General features: G+C 34.9%; 1 protein-coding gene across 11 annotated transcripts in view; it reads right to left on the bottom strand.

Moving 5' to 3' along the window:
- Positions 1-18,472, bottom strand: part of IKZF2 (IKAROS family zinc finger 2) — a 155,824-nt gene that overhangs the window by 9,542 nt on the left and 127,810 nt on the right. For all 11 annotated transcript variants that reach the window (XM_050751378.1, XM_050751374.1, XM_050751380.1 and 8 more), the window contains 2 exons: positions 12,926-13,063; positions 4,672-4,815 (listed from right to left, as the gene is read on the bottom strand). In XM_050751378.1, the coding sequence (XP_050607335.1) occupies positions 4,672-4,815; positions 12,926-13,063 (282 nt within the window). The remainder of the gene's footprint in view (positions 1-4,671; positions 4,816-12,925; positions 13,064-18,472) is intronic.

Raw genomic sequence — 18,472 nt, 5'->3', positions numbered from 1 at the left:
TATACATCAACATAATGTCTGACTGATAACTATAAAAGAGTTTTGGTGCTTGCAACAGGAAAAGCAGTTTTGATTTTTAGCCACATATTGCTGGTTTTGAACAGAATATTTCATCTTTTAAAAATTCTGTCCATAAGACAATGTGGTCTCTATTTACCAGTTACTTTTATAGATAAATCTTACAGATAAATGCTTCTTAAAAACATAGGTGAGTTTCCTATAAATGGTTAATATGTTGTTGTGGATGGATGCTTAACTTGTAATTTTGATGGAAAAATGTTGATCTACAGGCTTGCATTCTAGAAAAACACACTAAAGTAGATAGCATTATTTCAGATTTGAAGAAATGGCCCCTAAGTGAGATCAGTGTAATGATTAGAGTAATAAAAACGGAAAGATAAAATGAGGAGAAATATTTCATGGCACTCAACTTAAAATACATGCAGTGTCAAACATTTCAAAGTTAAGCTAGACAAACCTGATCTATATTCTCAAAGAGTTTACAGTTTGGAAGGAACAACAGTAATTTAAGGATCATTTATGACATAGTGTGATATGTGTGATGGGGTCAAATAAGAGGAATATTTAGCACATACTAGAGGACTAAAGAAAGACTTCTTGAAGGAAATGGAATCAAGGACAAGAATGTGATTGTAAACATTAGCCGAGTGAGGAAACATGAGGTGGAGCAGCTGGTAGAAAGGATCAGAGACAAGAGGGCATGGCTTATAAATGAGGAATTACTTATACTTCAATAAGGCTGAGAGTGGAAACAAGTGAGAAAGACAAGTTAGATAATATAACGCTAAATATGCTAAAAAAATTGAATATTTCCCTAAAGGAATACAGACTGAAGGGGATAAACAGGGAAGTGCCCTCAAGGTATTAATTTAGCAAAGGGGTTTAGGAAATTGTTGCTGTAGGTTTCTGGCCCAGGTTTCTGGCCTAGGAAATTTAGTGGATGACAATGAGATAGAAAAGATGATGAATTCAGTTTGGGGAGGACTATGAGTAATAGTCATGTCCAGTAAGATTCAGTCTCAAATTCAGAAGACAGACCTGAGCTGGAGATGTAGAAATGAGTCATTGGTTGACAGAAAGCAACTTCTGAAGCCAAGGAAATAACTGATATCACCCAGGTAGAGTGTGAAGGGGATGGATCAAAAATAGAACCTGGAATAACACAAAGATTTTTCTGCCTATTCATAGATCAGGGAAAGTGGGGTTTGCACTGGGCCCCATGTTTAGGGAGCCCTGGGCCCTTCTCAGGAAATGAAGAGCTTGTAGGGCCAAGGGAATGTGCTGATCTGAAGCTCACTCAGACCCCAGAATTCCTTGACCAAATGGTTCTGAGCCTGCTTCTAGGGTCTACACAGTCCTCTTCATAGGGTCCATAATACTTCATACCAACTGTGCTACTGGTAAGTACACACCTAGGCCTGATGGCCAAGGCACTGGTCTTTATGTACAATGTAGAAAGAACCTGGAGGTGCAGACTGGGGTGTCCATACACGTGTGTGTGTGAGACCCCCTTTGGTAATGGAGAGAACTAGCAGTGGGTCTAAGAGAGCAGCCTAGCTGTAAGCCAGTGCGTGGTTCTGCTCATGCTGCCAAGGTGTAGTGTAGAGCTACAAGAAATCTGAGAATTGCATATTTATTTGAACTTAGTCAAGTTGGAAGGGTAGAAAATACGTTTTACAGTTAGATTAATAATATAAAAATATTTAGGCATATGAATGGGGGCCTCCATTTGGACTTTGCCCAACTTATACAGCTGTTAAGGATAAGTCTATAAGGAATACTGAGCACAGTCAGAGAGAGAGAACAGTGTTATAAAAAACAAGAAAAGAGTGTGTTTCCAAAGGAATTGACTATTCAATAGTGGCAGACATTCTCTAGGAGCTGTGTAAGACACTGTCTTAAAAGAGTCTACTGGATTTGGCACTACAGAAGCTAGTTGTGACCTCAATGAGAATAATTTCAATGGAGTGTGGGAAATAAAAACAGGTTGCATGGACTTGGAAATGAGTAGGAAAAAAATCATATACAACAAGCACAGAGATTCTTTCAACAATTTCATCTTTGAAGAAAAGGAGACTATAGGTGTACCTGGAAGGAGACGGGGCTTAAAAGAAGATTTTTTTAAATTATGAGAATTTATTGCATTAAATGCTGATAGGAAATGGCTAATAGAGGGGAGAGGTTAAAAATGTAAGTGAGAAAGAAGAAAAATAATAGTGTGAGGTATCTGGGGGGCCAGGATAGGAGAATTCCTATGACAAGAGGAGGAATGAACTTTAATAAGAAAGAGGGATAGTTCTTTCATTGAAATAAGGAAAAAGGATAAAAGTATTTACATGGATGCATACAATCCTACAGAATTGATAATATTATGTTGAAATCATTTCCAGTGATTTTATCCCCTGTGAACATAGATATAGGATCACCAAGGAGTGAGACAGCATGTTGCAGACAATAGAGAAGGTTGGCACTGTCATGGTGGAGAGTAGGAGAGATGATTGTTCAGGGATGGATTAAAGGATTGCTGCTCCATAGCATGGATGGGCCAGCTGATATTTGGGATCAGTTATTCATTTATCTATATTGATGCCAACTCATCAGCCTGTGGAATTTTCTCCAAAAGTACCAGATGTGCAGGCTGGGGTGCACATCTAGTGAGATACAAGTATGGAAAGGATGCCCAGTCAGCTTTACAAGAGAGTGGGGTTTCACCAGGAGAAGGGGATGACAGATCAGCCAACAAAGCAAGAAAGGCAAGAATATTGGCAAGAGAGATGTAGATGTGATGAACCATGGAATCTAAGCTGAATAAGAAAAGAGAGGGAGAGACAAGTAGATATGCAGGAAGTTCAGGGATCATTAGTCTGGAGAATTTGATAAGGTCAAAGAATAGTATTTAACTGAGGCACATGAAGAAGGCAATTTATAATAAGTGTGGAATGATGAAATTTTTTGTTTCAAGAACAGTAATAGAAGTAATAACTGTGGCTACTGTTTTGTTATATATTACTAGGACAGAATCCAAATAAAGAAAAATATACTCTCAAATTCTTAATTAAAAAATATAATATATATATTTTAGAATCATAATGTAATTTTCTAAAAATCTGTCCGTCTTTTCTAAGGAATGCAGTGAAATAAAATTGAGAGTAACATCTCTAAGTCAGGAAACATGACAAAAATGTTACATAGAGTAGACTATATAAATTCAGAAGACAGAAAGAATAATAATATATTTTATATTTTTCCAACTACACTAGAGTCTAGTTAGATTTAAACATTTAATGACATCCATCAAAAAAATCAATATTAAAAATAAGTAAACTGGTTGTTTATTTCTTTTTTCTTCATAGTTACCCACAAGAACAGAAAGAAAAGTTACCTAAAGCCTGAGGCAGTCCTTTGTGTATAACTCAGGGGCTTCAACTGACATAGTATAAACTATGGCCTTTACAGTCGCCCTTCGGCCGTCTTTCAATGAGTTCTCAATAAATCCCTCCAGCTACTCTTAGAGTACTATTTTGGTGATGTGTTAGTTCTTCAATTTCAGATTAAAAGGAAACCTTCTTTAAGTGTTTATTGAAGTAATGTAATTGTGTTAGTCTCTCCTTCCTGAAATAACCAAAGCAAAGATTTTTCTCTCAATCACCATTTAATCAGGATGTCCCACAATGATGACACTAGAATGTGAGAATCTGTTTGAATATTTTTATCCTACATTAAGCCTGCAAGAATAGATATATTATATATACAATGAATAACAATTCTTTAACAATTCTTTTCATTGAATCTCTATTATTCATATTTCTTTTAAAAAGTCCATGCTTTTTGTATCCTCAGAGACAGTCTATGACTTACAGCATGCATTCAGAATGATGCCAACATTGGGCGTATCAAAGAATATCTAAGGGTTTGGAAATGAAAAGGGAAAGTCTAAATATATGATATTTAATCTTTTCAGTTCAAAATCATAGACTGGATGAAAAAACAAAGATCAAAATATAAAATAAAGAACCAAACATGAAACATCTTGAATGTAGGTTGCTGCATTATTTTTCCAATACAGAATTTTGGGGAAAAAAAAAAGAAAAATTATCTTTGTTCCAGACAAAATACTAAAATAATTAACCCATTTATGCCTGAGGTTGAATTTTTTTTAATTTTTGCAATCAGACCTTGGTGATGACCTTGAGCAGTGGGATATAAATAACTCCCACATGCTTAGCTTTCCAATAATGGAACATTAGGCATAAATGTTAACAGGTTAAAAAAAAAAACAGTTAAAAACTGGCACTAATGAAAATTTTAAAACAGATTACAAAACTGGCCAACAGGCTGGACCATTTCTCTTCTGTATGATTATTTTTTAAACAAATTAATACTTTCTATTTTACATGTAATTTCACTTTATATATCATCACATTTTGAGTGGTGACCACTATCAGTCTTTATTTCTTTTTGTGTGTTTGTGTGTGTTGGTGTAAGTGTGGTGCACACAGAGTGGCAGAGAGTAGAAAAGAATAATGGAGAAAAGAGATGGGTATTTATTTCATGAACTGAAACACACCATATATATTTCTAATACATGGGAACTTGCCTTTTCCTATTAAAATCACCTTGCAAAGAAACAAAAACATTTGTAATGCTTACCCACAAACTTTTGTGGAGTGGAGCTTTTACGTTTTCCCATATTCCCCGTGAGCTTCTCTATGACAGCAGGTCTCTCAAAAGGCACCAGAGAAATATTGTTGTCCATAATAGGCTCTTGTTCCTTACAATCTTCCATAGGAGGTACTATACAAAACCATAGAAAAACGCAATCTGATAATTTCTTCAACATTTTGGATGATACAAAGCTGGATTTGCCATCTCAATATGTGTTATAAAAGCTAGTATGCTTGAATAGAAGCAAGTAGAAAGAATACCTTGTAGTGTGAAAGTATACTCTTTAAATCTGCACACACACATATACACCAGAGGATTTATTTTTATTTGAGTCTCTCTTAAATCCATGACATACACTGTTGCCACTATTGGTGGCAAACTTGTTCATGTGGTTTCTCATCTTATTCCCCTGAAAGTGTTTTTAGCACTGACTAAAATCAATACTACTTTTAAGACTGCATTATTTTCAAGGCTTTTAGAGTTTATTTTTTAAAAACAATTTAAAAACAAGTCAACTTGTTTTAGAGAAATGCTTAAACAGACATACAAAATAACAGCATGATATTTAACTATTTTTCTTAACCCATGTATTTTCCTGCAGCATATTTTCTATTTGATAGGCTGTTAGCCTTATTGGCAGTAGCTTAAATACCTGTACCAAGCAGCCCTCATGAAGGAGAGCCAATTCTGAACATGTCTATGCACAGTAAACTGTGGCAGCTTTATGATTGTAATTTATTTTAAAAAGAGCTCTTCAGCAGGAAGAAGAATCCATTTCCAAATTGGCACATTGGCTCACTAAACTACTGCCCTAATTCATTTGACATACACTCTCCAATGCTGTTCCCTATTCATCCCATTTGTCCAAGTTGCTACGGGCTAATATGTTAGCCCTTAGACACTGACATTCATAGTGCAAAGAACTTACAACAGTTGTTTTTTGAGTAGAAATACCACCCAAGGATGTTTAATTAAAGATAGGGTAACAACTCAGACACGGCAAATCAGTTGATTAAAAACAGTGTTCTCAGGAAAGAACATAACTTATTACTTGTTCTTTATTATTGTTGCTTTCTCCAGTTGCATTTGTGCCAGCACTGTTTGGAAACCTAAAGCTTTCATTTCTTAGAATAATTTTACTTGTTCAGTATGCACTGTAAAAATGATTTACTCTGACCCTTTCATTTGTATAAGATAGTCCCACTGTGTACAAAAAATTTCTCATTTATAAGGGGATCCGCTTGGCAGACACAAAAATAAGTGAGAAAGCAAGAGATGAAAGTTAGGAAAACCGAGTGCACAATTCAGTTGACGTATTTAATAACCAATAGGTTGCTAATTTTGAAAAAGTGAAACATAGTGTGAAAAAATGTTTTCATGATTTGGACATGTTTAAAGAAATCAACATTCCATCCAAGTTTTGATTAACCTATAGATGGGTCAGAAAAATTGAACTGTAATCTACATTTAATAAGAAGTCCTCTGGCTATGAATAGCAAGCCATTGTGCAATCATTTGATGTTAATTTGGAGAAAAATTTCCAAGGTGAGACTGAGGAACAAGGAAACACATCATTGTCTACAATATTTAATTAATGATGTTATCACATTGAAAAAGTATGTCCCAAGATATTATGTATAAAACATTATATTCTCTTTTAGTAACAACTAAAAAAGTTACACAAAAGCCAAAGAGTCAACAAAAAAGCAAAGAATTTCAAAAACATTCAAGGATGACCACACAATTCACATAAGGGGAGTCAGAAGGATGGCACAGTGGTGGTGGTGTGGTGGAGAACCAGGTAATAAGATACAAATTATGGTCAAAATCTTAACTTTTTGTTTGGAAGGTAGATTTTCAAACACTTACTACATTATTAGAAGTAACTATAAAACTAAAAAGCAGTCCAAGTATGGACCAAAGATGAAAATATGTCAGAGACCAAGATCCAAACTGAAATAATTTGGAAAGAAAAAAAAAAATGTTGTTGTAAATTTTGCTAAAAAACTAGCAAAACTGGTTAATGGGTTTGCCCCCAAAATTGAATATGCTAATTTGTTCTGAAATGAGTAGTCCAAAACCTGGCAGTTTTGTGCTAAGTTTCACCCTGAATTTTCATACTTGAACGCACTTAACACTCAAAACGAAACCCGGGTGTGGGAACCGTCCCACACCACATCCACCTCAATTCAGATGATTTGTCCCCAGTTCAATGAAGCTCATGTGAACTGAAAATGATGACTTTGGCAGAGTTCTGATCTAATTTCTACTTTACAATAGCCCTTTTCATGTCAAAAATTGATCTTGTTTCTACCACATCGGCAATACTAATAACTGACGTATACTATGTGCTGTGTGCTGTTTTAAGGCTTTGAATTTAATAATTAATTTAATTCATCCAGAAACCCCATGAAATAGGTGTAATACCATCTTCACTGTACAGATGAGAACACAAAGACCCATAGATGTTAAGTAATTTCCTCAGGGTTTACATCTGGTTAGTAGAGAATGTTATTACTACTAAGAGTCTGGATCCAGAGCCTGGCTCAACCATTATGCTATACTATTCTTTGTAGAGGTATTTTGGGCATTGACTTTTTATAAACCAGTCAGACATATTTGTAAGGTCTGCCATTGGGTAAAGACCTGATATATTTTTCCTTAATTATGTAACCAATCTGATTTTTTTTGCTTCACGGATCTGGGTGCAACTCATCAAAATATTTCGGTGCAACTCATCAAAATATTTCTGTGTATATGTTGCTAGAAACATAAAACAAATTCTGTAGATATCTCAATAATGCATTAATCACACAGACATTAATCTGGGCTAAAAATATACCAATAAGGTAACTTCCCCTGTTTGAACAAAATTCATAACCAAACATCCTCTTTGACCTTATATTTGAGGTTATAACAAAGATAAAAACATAATTCCATTAGATCACTGTTTCATCACATTGATAACCATAAAGGCAAAACCATAGGTGTATTCCCAATGTATCCTTTTGAAAAACCAAACAGTTCACCCAAATTCAAATTCCAGAAAGAGCGTCTGAGGTCACATGTCTAGCCCCTGGGCAGGAGAGGGCAGAGTACCTGGACTGAGGGTCCCACCACAGCTACATGCAACAGGCAAGTTCTCTAAAGGTAAATGGGCACTCTTGTTATCAAGAGAAGGAGGAAGGGATGTCAGGCAGGCAAAAACAACAGATGTCTTCTATATTGTTGCAAATTTTCTCCATGTTACCCGATCTAAAAAAAAACTTTACAGTTATCTTAGTTATTTTCTTGACAGGATTTGGCAGTGCTGACACTTGCTTTGGCTTCTGTGAAATCACTCTTTCCATGTCCCTACTCTGCTCTTACTCATCTTCATGAAATTTTTTTCCTGCTAGTGTGTTCTTGGCCTTCTTGATGTCTCACTCTGTACTTATCCGTACTGCCTTATTAAAAACTACTATGTTGGGCCACTACATAAATTATGATGGATCCTGCATCTTTGTTTACTACTCAGACCCCTCTCAAGAGCTTGAGATCTATATATTTAACTTCTTCCTAGACAGTTTTACTTGGCTATTTCATAGGGACATAAGAGAATATAGTATAAGAAGTAAAATCTCCATTTACCTTTCTGTCTTCTATTTTCCTAATTACCATATCAGTAAATGACACTACTATTTACCCCATCAGCTATGCTGGTCACCTGTGGAAAATCCTAGATTTCTTCCTTTCACCCAGACTTCTGCCTCTCCTCCTCCCTACCACATCTCTTTACAAACACACATGGAGGTAACCCAAGTGTTTTAGATGCTACATTGGTAGCTGTTCACACATGTTGTTCTTTCTTCAGGAAACACCCTTCTCCATTTATTAGTTCACATTTTTCCTTTTCAAAACTAAACTCAAACATAAATTTCGTGGGAAATTCCTCTTGGATGTCCTGCTGATTTAGGTATGTCCTCTCTATCTCCATAATGCTTATCACATAGTACTATAATTGCTGTTTTACTGGTCTATCTTCCAATAGCTGGTAAATAACCTCAGGGGTTGCATTCTGTTGTATTTGTGTCTCTAATACCTTTTATGATACAAGAGAGATATAATATTCAATGGATGTTCACTGAATGATGTCACCCAATGGAAATAAGTCAAAAAAGCTTACTCCAAAGTTTAGGGGTGCCCAATAATGCCTCTATACTCAGTGAAAAAGAACCTCCCTTCCCCCAACAATTCAAAGCATAAACCTAACAATATATATAGATTTTAAGCTGGCTATCCTTCTGCTTTGCACTTTCTTTCTCATCTTTAGGTTGCAGTAAAACAGGTAATAACATAGTTTGATTTTAAAGTTTTTTCTTCAAGCTGAATAGACTTGAAAAAGCAACATAAAGATAATATTGAACAAGATAATCTGACATAAAACCTAATTAAATAAGATAAATAATCTGCCCTAAATCCCAATTAAATAAATAAGCTCATCAAACCCAATTAAATACTTTAATTATATAAATTATCTTCCATAAAACTCAATTGTTATCATTATTTCCAAAAGTGTGAGTCATGATATTCCTCCTTTTTCCTCAAACTCAATCAACTTTTCTAAGAACATTTTATTCTACCTCCTAAATATGTCTTCAATATTTCACCTTGTTCTCTTCTCTTGCTGTTGCCTTTTCATCTTTTTCTTGGCATTCTCATTTCCAGTCTCTCCTCATACCCTACCCCCTGACTGAGGTAGGCATTTATCATGTATCCTCATTGGAGACATTTTTCTTGATTTGACTACCTCATTAATAACAAATTTGGTTACCCTAGTGGCCCCCCATCAGTTACACAATGAAATTCAAACACTAGATTAGCAGAGAAGACTCCGTCTTTGCATCACAACCTACTAATTCAGAAGCTTCACTTCCTACCACTCCTTAAACTGCAGTTACATTCAACATCAGGGAAGCTGTTAATTATCTTTTATATCTCCAAGCCTCTTCTTCTCTCTGAATATACATTTTCTGTATCCTGCCTGATTTATGCAATTTTTACTCATCTCTCATGTTTGGATTGAACACTCCTGCATGTAAGAAGCCTCTCTTGACTTTGTTCCAGAGTTAGGTTAATTCTGCATCTATGTTCCCACAGAACTGTGTATGCATCTTTATTAGAGCTTTTGCTCCATTGTATTTTATTTTCTTAAAGTATGTATTTCCTACCAGACTATAAAGTAAGTGTATTAAAAAACTGTGTCCATTTATTTTTATATCCCAGAATGTTCCATATAACTTAGCACATAGTAAGCACTTGATAAATGTTTTCTGAGTAAAGTGAAAAATGCCTCTTTTTCTTTAAAAAATTCCATACTAGAAAAACAGCATAGGGAAAAACATGTTTTGGAAAAGACAGACTAGGAAATATAACTATGTCAGATATTTTTTAAAAACGAGTAATAGTTAAATCATTTCATGGAGCTAATGGCAACCAAAATGATGGCAACTCTCATATCTACCACAAAAAAGGAAAACAAATAAATAAGATACAGCAAGAGAAGGGGATAAATGTAAGTTTTATCGTGGTTCTGTTTAAAAAGAGACATATGCCAAGCTATTTATATGAGACATATGTTAATGATGAACTCTAGCAGCATTTTACAGAACCATGTTTTTCTCTTACAGTATTTATCAACTCCTACCTCATATGGCCAATTTCCCATTAAGCATGTTAATAAAAGGAAGAGAAGATTAAGGATAATCTCAAATTATTGTTACAACAAACCCAGAAAAAGTACAGTATGAAATGGCATGAATATAAAATTATGTGGTTAAAACGATATCCAATATTTAAGAATATTTGGTTCTATAAATGGTATCAGAAGCTACCCTCAACCCCTTATCCTCTTTGGTTTTACCCTCTGCTCTACCTACCCAGTGCCCCTGCCTCTTTCCCACTTTCCTCCACTTGGTTCCAGCTTTCGCACCACCTGTAAAGGGCCTATGCCTGTGGAGGGCTAAGCAATCTGGGGAACAGGGGTTAAGACTGAGGCCCTAGTTGTTTAGAAGACATGTCTTTGCTTTCCCCAAAATGCACTTGTTTAAATTTTTCGTTAGCATTTGATTCTCTAAAAGTTCAGTCTGCCAACAGATAATTAAATGTTGATTATAATAATTTATTTACATTTTACCTCCCTATTACCATATAGTCTTTTAGGAGTATGTATGCAATACAGAATTCCATAAATAACTAGGAATGCAAAAATAATAAATAAAGTTGGAAATGCATAACCCCATCAAATGTCAGAACTGTAATGGGAGAACATCATATAGAAAAACTAGTAGCAATGCCATAAGGTGTTTTGGGGAAGATTTGGTATTCCCCTAAGCTTCCATCAGCTTCCTGCCTCAACTTACCCTTAAATCCAACAATTTAAATAGTAACAGTGTGTTTGGTCAGCAAATGAAACCTCTAATGCTTAAGTTACTGCTGGTAAATAACAAATTTATAGGGAATAGCACATTTACTGTTACTGAGTTATTTAATGTTCTCAAATGTTAGCGGTAAAGTAAACCATTTGTTGGGCATTTATTACACATCTCATCACATTTAATCCTCAAACCCAGCCTGTGAGTGACACACCCAGACACCATGTAGCCAGAGCAGGTTTGGCAGACTCCGACACACACCATTTTGTAATCTCTATGTTCTAGATCCTATGCTATCGTCATCAGCCCAGGTAATGCAAGCTTGAAATATCACATTTACCAAGACTTGATACACAGATAGGTTTGTAAAAAATGTTAATGATGATAATATAAAAATAAATGGACTTGATCAAAACAATCAATAGAATTAGATTCTTTAGATTATAGAAACTAGAAGGAAACATTTCAGTTGTTCAGAATAACAAGAAAAATTTTAAATTAAAAAAATCCCCAATTCAACAACACATAATCACTAGCTGTCCAACACACACAGTTCCACAGTATATACTCTGTAAAACAAACAGAAAACCCCAGAAATAATCCTTGACCTGGCTATGTCTAAGCCAATACATAGATATTTATATTTTAAAAGTGACTGTGCAATCCCCAACTATACCATTTAATACTGGGCAAACCTTTTTTAAATAAAAGATATACAAGTAGCCAGGTGCAGTGGTTTACACCTGTAATCCCAGCACTTTGGGAAGTCAAGGCGGGCAGCTCACCTGAGGTCAGGCGTTTGAGACCAGCCTGGCCAACATGGCGAAACCCTGTCTCTACTAAAAATACAAAAATTAGCCAGGCCTGGTGGCGCATGCCTGTAATTCCAGCTACTCAGCAGGCTGAGGCAGGGGAATCGCTTGAACTTGGGAGGCAGAGGTTGCGGTGAGCTGAGATGGTGCCACTGCCCTCCAGACTGGGTGGCAAAGTGAAGAGTCCATCTCAAAAAAAAGAATAATAAAATAAAAAATAATTTTAAAAAATAAATAAAATATATACATGTACTAATAAGTTGAGATTTTTGTCTTTGTAAAAATAAAAGTTATCACTATACAAATCTAATTAGTAAGATAAGACAGACACTACAAATCTTAAGAATTGAAATTCAGCACATGTACCCTAGAACTTAAAATATAATAAAAAAATAAAAATAAATAAAAAAAAAGAATTGAAATTCATTATTTTCCTATATAAGGCTGATTATTAAAATTAACTTTTCAGGAACAGAGAATTATTCATTGATAAACCTTAGGGATTGTCTTCCTACCTGCCACAGTGTAGTTAGAGATGAGGATGTTTTGCTTGGAGAATGTTTTTTTATGGAGAGAGATGGTGTCTAATTTTGGTCTAGATTGTTTTGCACATTGTAGAAAGCAAAATCAGTAATTTCTCAGAAAAATTAAAGGGCCGATTGGAGAAATTTCAAATTATATGACTGATCACTTGCATTCTTTAAGGCAACCTACAAACTAACGTGGAACCAGCTCTAACTATCTGGTTAGCTAAATGAAAAAGAAGAGTAAACAGCACCTGCCTTTGGTATATTAAATGTTGGTTGCCATTATTATGCTAAGTCAAATGTTATCAGAAATAATTTGGGAATATTGCAAAATTTCAATATAGATTATCTGCAATGTACCCCAAAGCTCAACTCATTTAAGTTAAAGTGATCTAAAATAGTTTTAAACAGCATAAGATTTTATCTTCATGTTGAACTACAAAAGCAGTAGGGGGAAATAAAAATGATGAATCCAATTTCTACCCACCATGGTGACTCATGACCTGCCCAGCAGCCTCCATGCTGACATTCTGGAGATAGTTGTGGCAGCGTTCCTTGTGCTCCTCCAGTGAACTGCGCTGCTTGTAGCTTCGTCCACAGTAGTTGCACTTGTGAGGTTTACCCACTGTGAAGAGAACTCAAGGTCAGTGTGCTGTCAGTCCCATCCACATTCAAAGCAAAATCAATAGCTAACTTTTGATAGTCTAGGGGGAAGCACTCATATAATTTTCAGACTTAAATCTCTTCCTCCTTTACATTCCCATTTTGGCAAGAAAAGATAATACATTTCTACCAAGACTAAAAGACAACAAGAAGACAGGCGGATCGTACCTCTGGCAACAGGGAAATACTGAATCAAATTCTTGCTCTGACTGTATTCTAGACCTTGAGGGCCTGATGATCAATCTTCAAATTATCTGACTCTTAATACATTGACTCTCAGCTTTGACTCATTAAAAGACAAATCAGGAGTATCCTAGATACATCATAAGTTTTTTTTTTTTTCTTTCTTTTCGGGTAAGGGCAGAGAATTTTACAGAAGAAAACTTAAAATGCAACAACTTGAAATGTCACCGTTTAATAAACAGATTATTCTTGGGTACCAAGAAGATTAAAAAGAACTCAAGTGGTGAGAAAAAGTACAGATGAAAGTAGTTTCCTTTCTTTTCACTTTGGTAACAACTATTCACACATGCAAAATTTTGTGGCAGATAAGTATATTCTCCCTCATCAGCTTTCATAATACCAAGAATTAACCTACTAGGTGCTTTGAGTCAGGATTATTACACAATATGTAGTTATGAAATGATAGTAATAGTTTCCAAAACATCTCACATTCAGGAAATGAATTATTCCCTAATAGCTAGGGAGCCATTATCTCAGTGTCATTATCTCAATACATCTGTTAAAATACTAAGATGTTCAGTAAAAAAAAAACAAACAAACAAAAAAAAAAACTTTAAAAAACAAAGTAAGAAGAAAAATATAATCTCTACAGAAAGAAGCATGTTTTAATGCATGACTCTTCATATGGACATCACAGAGCACTTTGACTCTTGGTTTTGAATGAATACAGAACAACATAAAACCCCAGGTGGTCTGTGCCAAAGCCCTCAGTAGTAAAGCACAGTGTGATCCTCGCCCATGTCTCTATTTGACTCCCATAGGAATTATTTAGTTTTGCCCAGAGAATAACAGACAACTCTTTTTCATGACCAAAGATAGCATCCCTAACTCGTCATCTTATAAACCCATGCTATGACATTGGTCACAAGAGGAATTGAAATACTGTAACAAGGCAAGGTATTCATGGCTGCCTAAAAGTTTCACAGTACTAACGAAAAAGAAAACTACACCAAATCTTTTTTTGGGGGGGCAAAATTTTAATAGAATGTAATTGAGGTACACATAAATTAAGATCAGTTATTTCATAATCATAATTGTTTGTAAACTATCATAAAAGCTATTTATGGAGTGATTATTCAGTTTTTAAAAAATGTTTGGCAAACTAGCTTCTATTTTTTGGAACCATGGATTTCTGGGAAGTAGCTGATAATACTGTGCAGAACTTATATCACCATGTGACAGCATTAAAAATACAAGAAAATAAGTTTTGCTGAAATCATCTAGTGTAAATAATATAAATAAATTTACATGTAATTATGTTCCAAGATATGGGACTACATAAGAAAAAGTATCTGTTTGCGATTCGCATTACTCAATTTTGGGTTGTTCTGTAATATTTCTTTAGAAATAGTAACAAATTTACACTGAACAAGCTTATTAACCAATTAATACTTATTAAGCGCTTACATTGAAGCTAATAGCCCACTGTAAACTACTTCAGTCATTTTTTGGTCTTCCCTGGTATTAGTCCCATCACATTATGATGCCTCTGTTGTACCATGAGCATATTCTCCAACACTTTCTTCCTCTTATTTCTTTAAGCAATCCTTGTATCTTATCAATTTAATTAAAACATGGTTTTTCATTCTACTGCCCTTGGCTCACAACCCTCTAAAAGTCCCAACTCACCTGATAAGAAAGAAGAGACATGAAGTTTTTACTGTTTTCTACTCATTTTTTACTACACTCATTACTATAGCATCTGCTTTAATTCAGCTTCTTCCATTTTGTCCTCTATTTTAAAGCATCACTCTTTCCTCTTCATCCCATCATTGAGTCCAACAGGGATTTGAGTTGGGCTTTGTTATAAAAGTACAACTTTAATTTTCCCAACTCTTCATCTCCATTCTATTCCAGCAACCCAATTATTAGGTGACATGTTGGATTTGGACATTTCTTACAACTACTTTATTTCCAATAAATTTGTTCTGGAGACAATCTATCCTTTTACCTCTCTCATTCATTCAATACGTATTTAGTAACAGACTACTGTGCATCAATGCTGACGAGGCTAAAATGTAAAGTGGAAAACAAATTCCCATGGTGCCTATCCATATGTAACTGACAGTCTGGTGAGAAAGACAGACATTTAATAAATACACAAGCAATATATTATAAATTGTGGGCGGTTACATGGAGCAAAAGAATGCTGTCGTAATATAACATGGGGAAACTAGTTTGAAAAGGTTGAATAAGGTCTGTTTGAAGTAGGAACATTTCAGGTGATAACTGAAGAAAAAGTAGTCATTATACAGCTGGGGAGTGGGGGTGGAAAGGCAGGATTTCAGGATTTCTGAGACCTGTAGTCATTTATTTTCTTCTATATACTTAACTCCTTCAAAGTCTACATTCTGCCCTTACTACTCTTTTGAAAATTGTTTTCAGACATCACCAACAATCCCTGCAAATTCAATGGCTTTACTCTCTCCACAAGACCATTTCTTATCCTTTTCATACTATTTCTGAAAAATAAAGTTTATAAAACTATTATTTATACTTACTCCCTATACATGTATTTATCTGTACATGAGTTTATCTTTAAAGTAATACATAATTAATATGTATAACATATATATTCATATAAAAGGACCAATATTTCACTACCTTTATTTTTATAATAGTTATTATTACTACATATTGTCACCAACTGAAGCAGACTTTTTCTCGTATTATGGAAACATTTTTGAAAAGTCAATGGTCTCTGAATCATTAAATCCATAGACTTTTATTAATCCTTTATCTTCCTAATCTCTTGGCCACTATCAAGCTTTCTTGTGTCTTGGGTCTCCTGTTTTAGCGTCTGAGATCAGATCCTACATTCCCCCCACTGCTTCTCAGTTTTTTCCTAACTTGCAAATATGTTACATACACCCCTTCAGATATTGTTCTCAGTACAATGTTCTCCCTCTTTGCTCTCTAAATGAAGTGCTCATTTTTATGAAACATCCACATCAGGTCAAGAATAATTTCCCATGTTTGTAAGCTCCAATTGGCCATGTACATCTTTGAATATCTGAGTGAATCCCTTCCCTACAACGAAAACAAAGAGCATCAGGACACAGCTGTCTCCTCTGCTCTCACAGAACTCTGTTCATACTCTGTTGATGCATTACTTATAACAACTGTGTTGTAATTATCAATTTGATATCTATTTATTTCCCTAGTCCAAATGATGAGCCTCATAAGGACAGAGATCTTGTTTTACTCAATTTTAAATTGATAATACATATCAAGTTATTAAACATAGGAGACAATATGTATTTGCTGAATGACTACTTCAAATCCATACTTTCAACTGCCTTTTGAGTCTTGCCTCATGGATATTCCCCCAAAAGCAAATCATTCAAGATACCCACAACTATCTTCCTCCACAAAACTCCCTCTTTGTTCTGACTGCCCTCCTTTGCTAGCATTACCACTGTTCTCATACTCAAGATTCACAACAGTGCACCACTGTTTTACCTTCTACCTCTTTTCCTACTTCAAATCGCTGCTAAATTCCATATACCGGACTCGTAAAATGATTCTCAATTTGATCCCTTCTTTTCATTCTCACAATCAATATCCTAGTTCAGGCCTTCATTATTGCTGACCTGGGCTGGCATAATAGACTTCAAATAGGCTTTCTCTTCCCATGTGTAATTATTTTATTCCTCTCTCCAACAACCTTCAATAACTGTTAACTTTTATTGAACTAAGTTGAAATCCCTTTACCTGGCATTCAGCACCCGATACAATCTGGTCCCAAAGTGCACGTCCCACTCCTACCCCAGGCTCCAGTCAAAATTACTTTGCACCTACACTTCTGAGTCTTGTTTTTTGCTGTAATGGCCTCACATGATTCCTACCTCTTGAAATCGTCCGCATCCTTCCACTTCCAACCTCCTTAACTCTGTTCCATTTTAAAGTGATCTTTCTCACTAAAGAACTATTCCTGTATTGACCCTCATGCTTAGAACGCTTTCAAAACTCTATCACTCTATCTTACATTATTTGTGACTTTTACACTGGTATTTACACACCAATTTTCATCTTCATGTTAGATCTTGACCTTTTTGAGAAATTTTAACCATATCTTATGTATCTTTGTAACCTCCAAAGAGTTTAGCAGGGTGCTTTGCTCACAGAAAGAACTAATAAGTGCAGTTTTTATGAGTGAGACCATCTCGAAACTTTTAAAATAGCTTTCTCTCATTAGTTTTTCTTAAAACTTTTTCTAATTTCAAATGTAAAACATTCATATAAAAATTTTTTAATCACCAGTAAAATCCATAATTATATCATTTAGAAATAACTGTCTTTGGTATTTCAGTATCATACTCATGTTTTTTTAAATGCATGCAAAGATAAATTTTGGTGTGAAAATGAGTTATTTTATACACTGTATTTTATAACCTGTTTATTTTATTGAACAGTATATTTTGAACATTTTCCCATATTATGAAGTGATATTTTTGTTGCTGTTGTTAGGTAACATTTTCTCCCAGATTCTAGAGTTACGGTAATGCTGAATTATTCAGTTTGCCTAGCATTCTGAGTCCTTTTCTTTTATTAGTTTAATGACTATTTTTCTTTTTACCATAGTTAGATATGCCTATAAAAAAAATCAAATAGTACCAAGTGGCATTTAATGAAATACACAGTCTCTTCCTGGTGCTGCCCTACCTGTCCCCAAGCAATCTAATCGAAATCCCAAAAAGCAACCATTTTCAGCTCCTTCTTCTGGTGATTATATTCATATTTCTAAATAATATATAGGTTATTTTTATTCATCGGGTTTAGAGATAATCTACTGCTTCTGTGTCTTGGTAGTTAAGGATTCAGCTCTTACAAACACCCTCTCAATTCTCACTTCTGTGGTCTTTCAATAGTTACATAATCATTTCTGATAATAGTATAGAAATGGAAATTTCCAGTAGTCACAGAAATATTAATCATAACATACTATTTGGTTCAACAGTGATTACATTTCCTTTTTTGTGCAGCTTTTAATTTTTCCTAGAGTTAATAATCGTCTCACTTTTTATTTTGCTTGTGTTTCTGTATCCAGTCCACTTACCCCCCTCCTCTGAGGTTCTCACACCTTACTGATAACTGTTCTAAACACTCAGAGTCCAAAACAATGTCA

Source organism: Macaca thibetana, chromosome 12 (assembly GCF_024542745.1).
Source record: "Macaca thibetana thibetana isolate TM-01 chromosome 12, ASM2454274v1, whole genome shotgun sequence".
Classification (NCBI taxonomy): domain Eukaryota; kingdom Metazoa; phylum Chordata; class Mammalia; order Primates; family Cercopithecidae; genus Macaca; species Macaca thibetana.
This window is presented reverse-complemented; position numbering and strand designations above follow the sequence as displayed.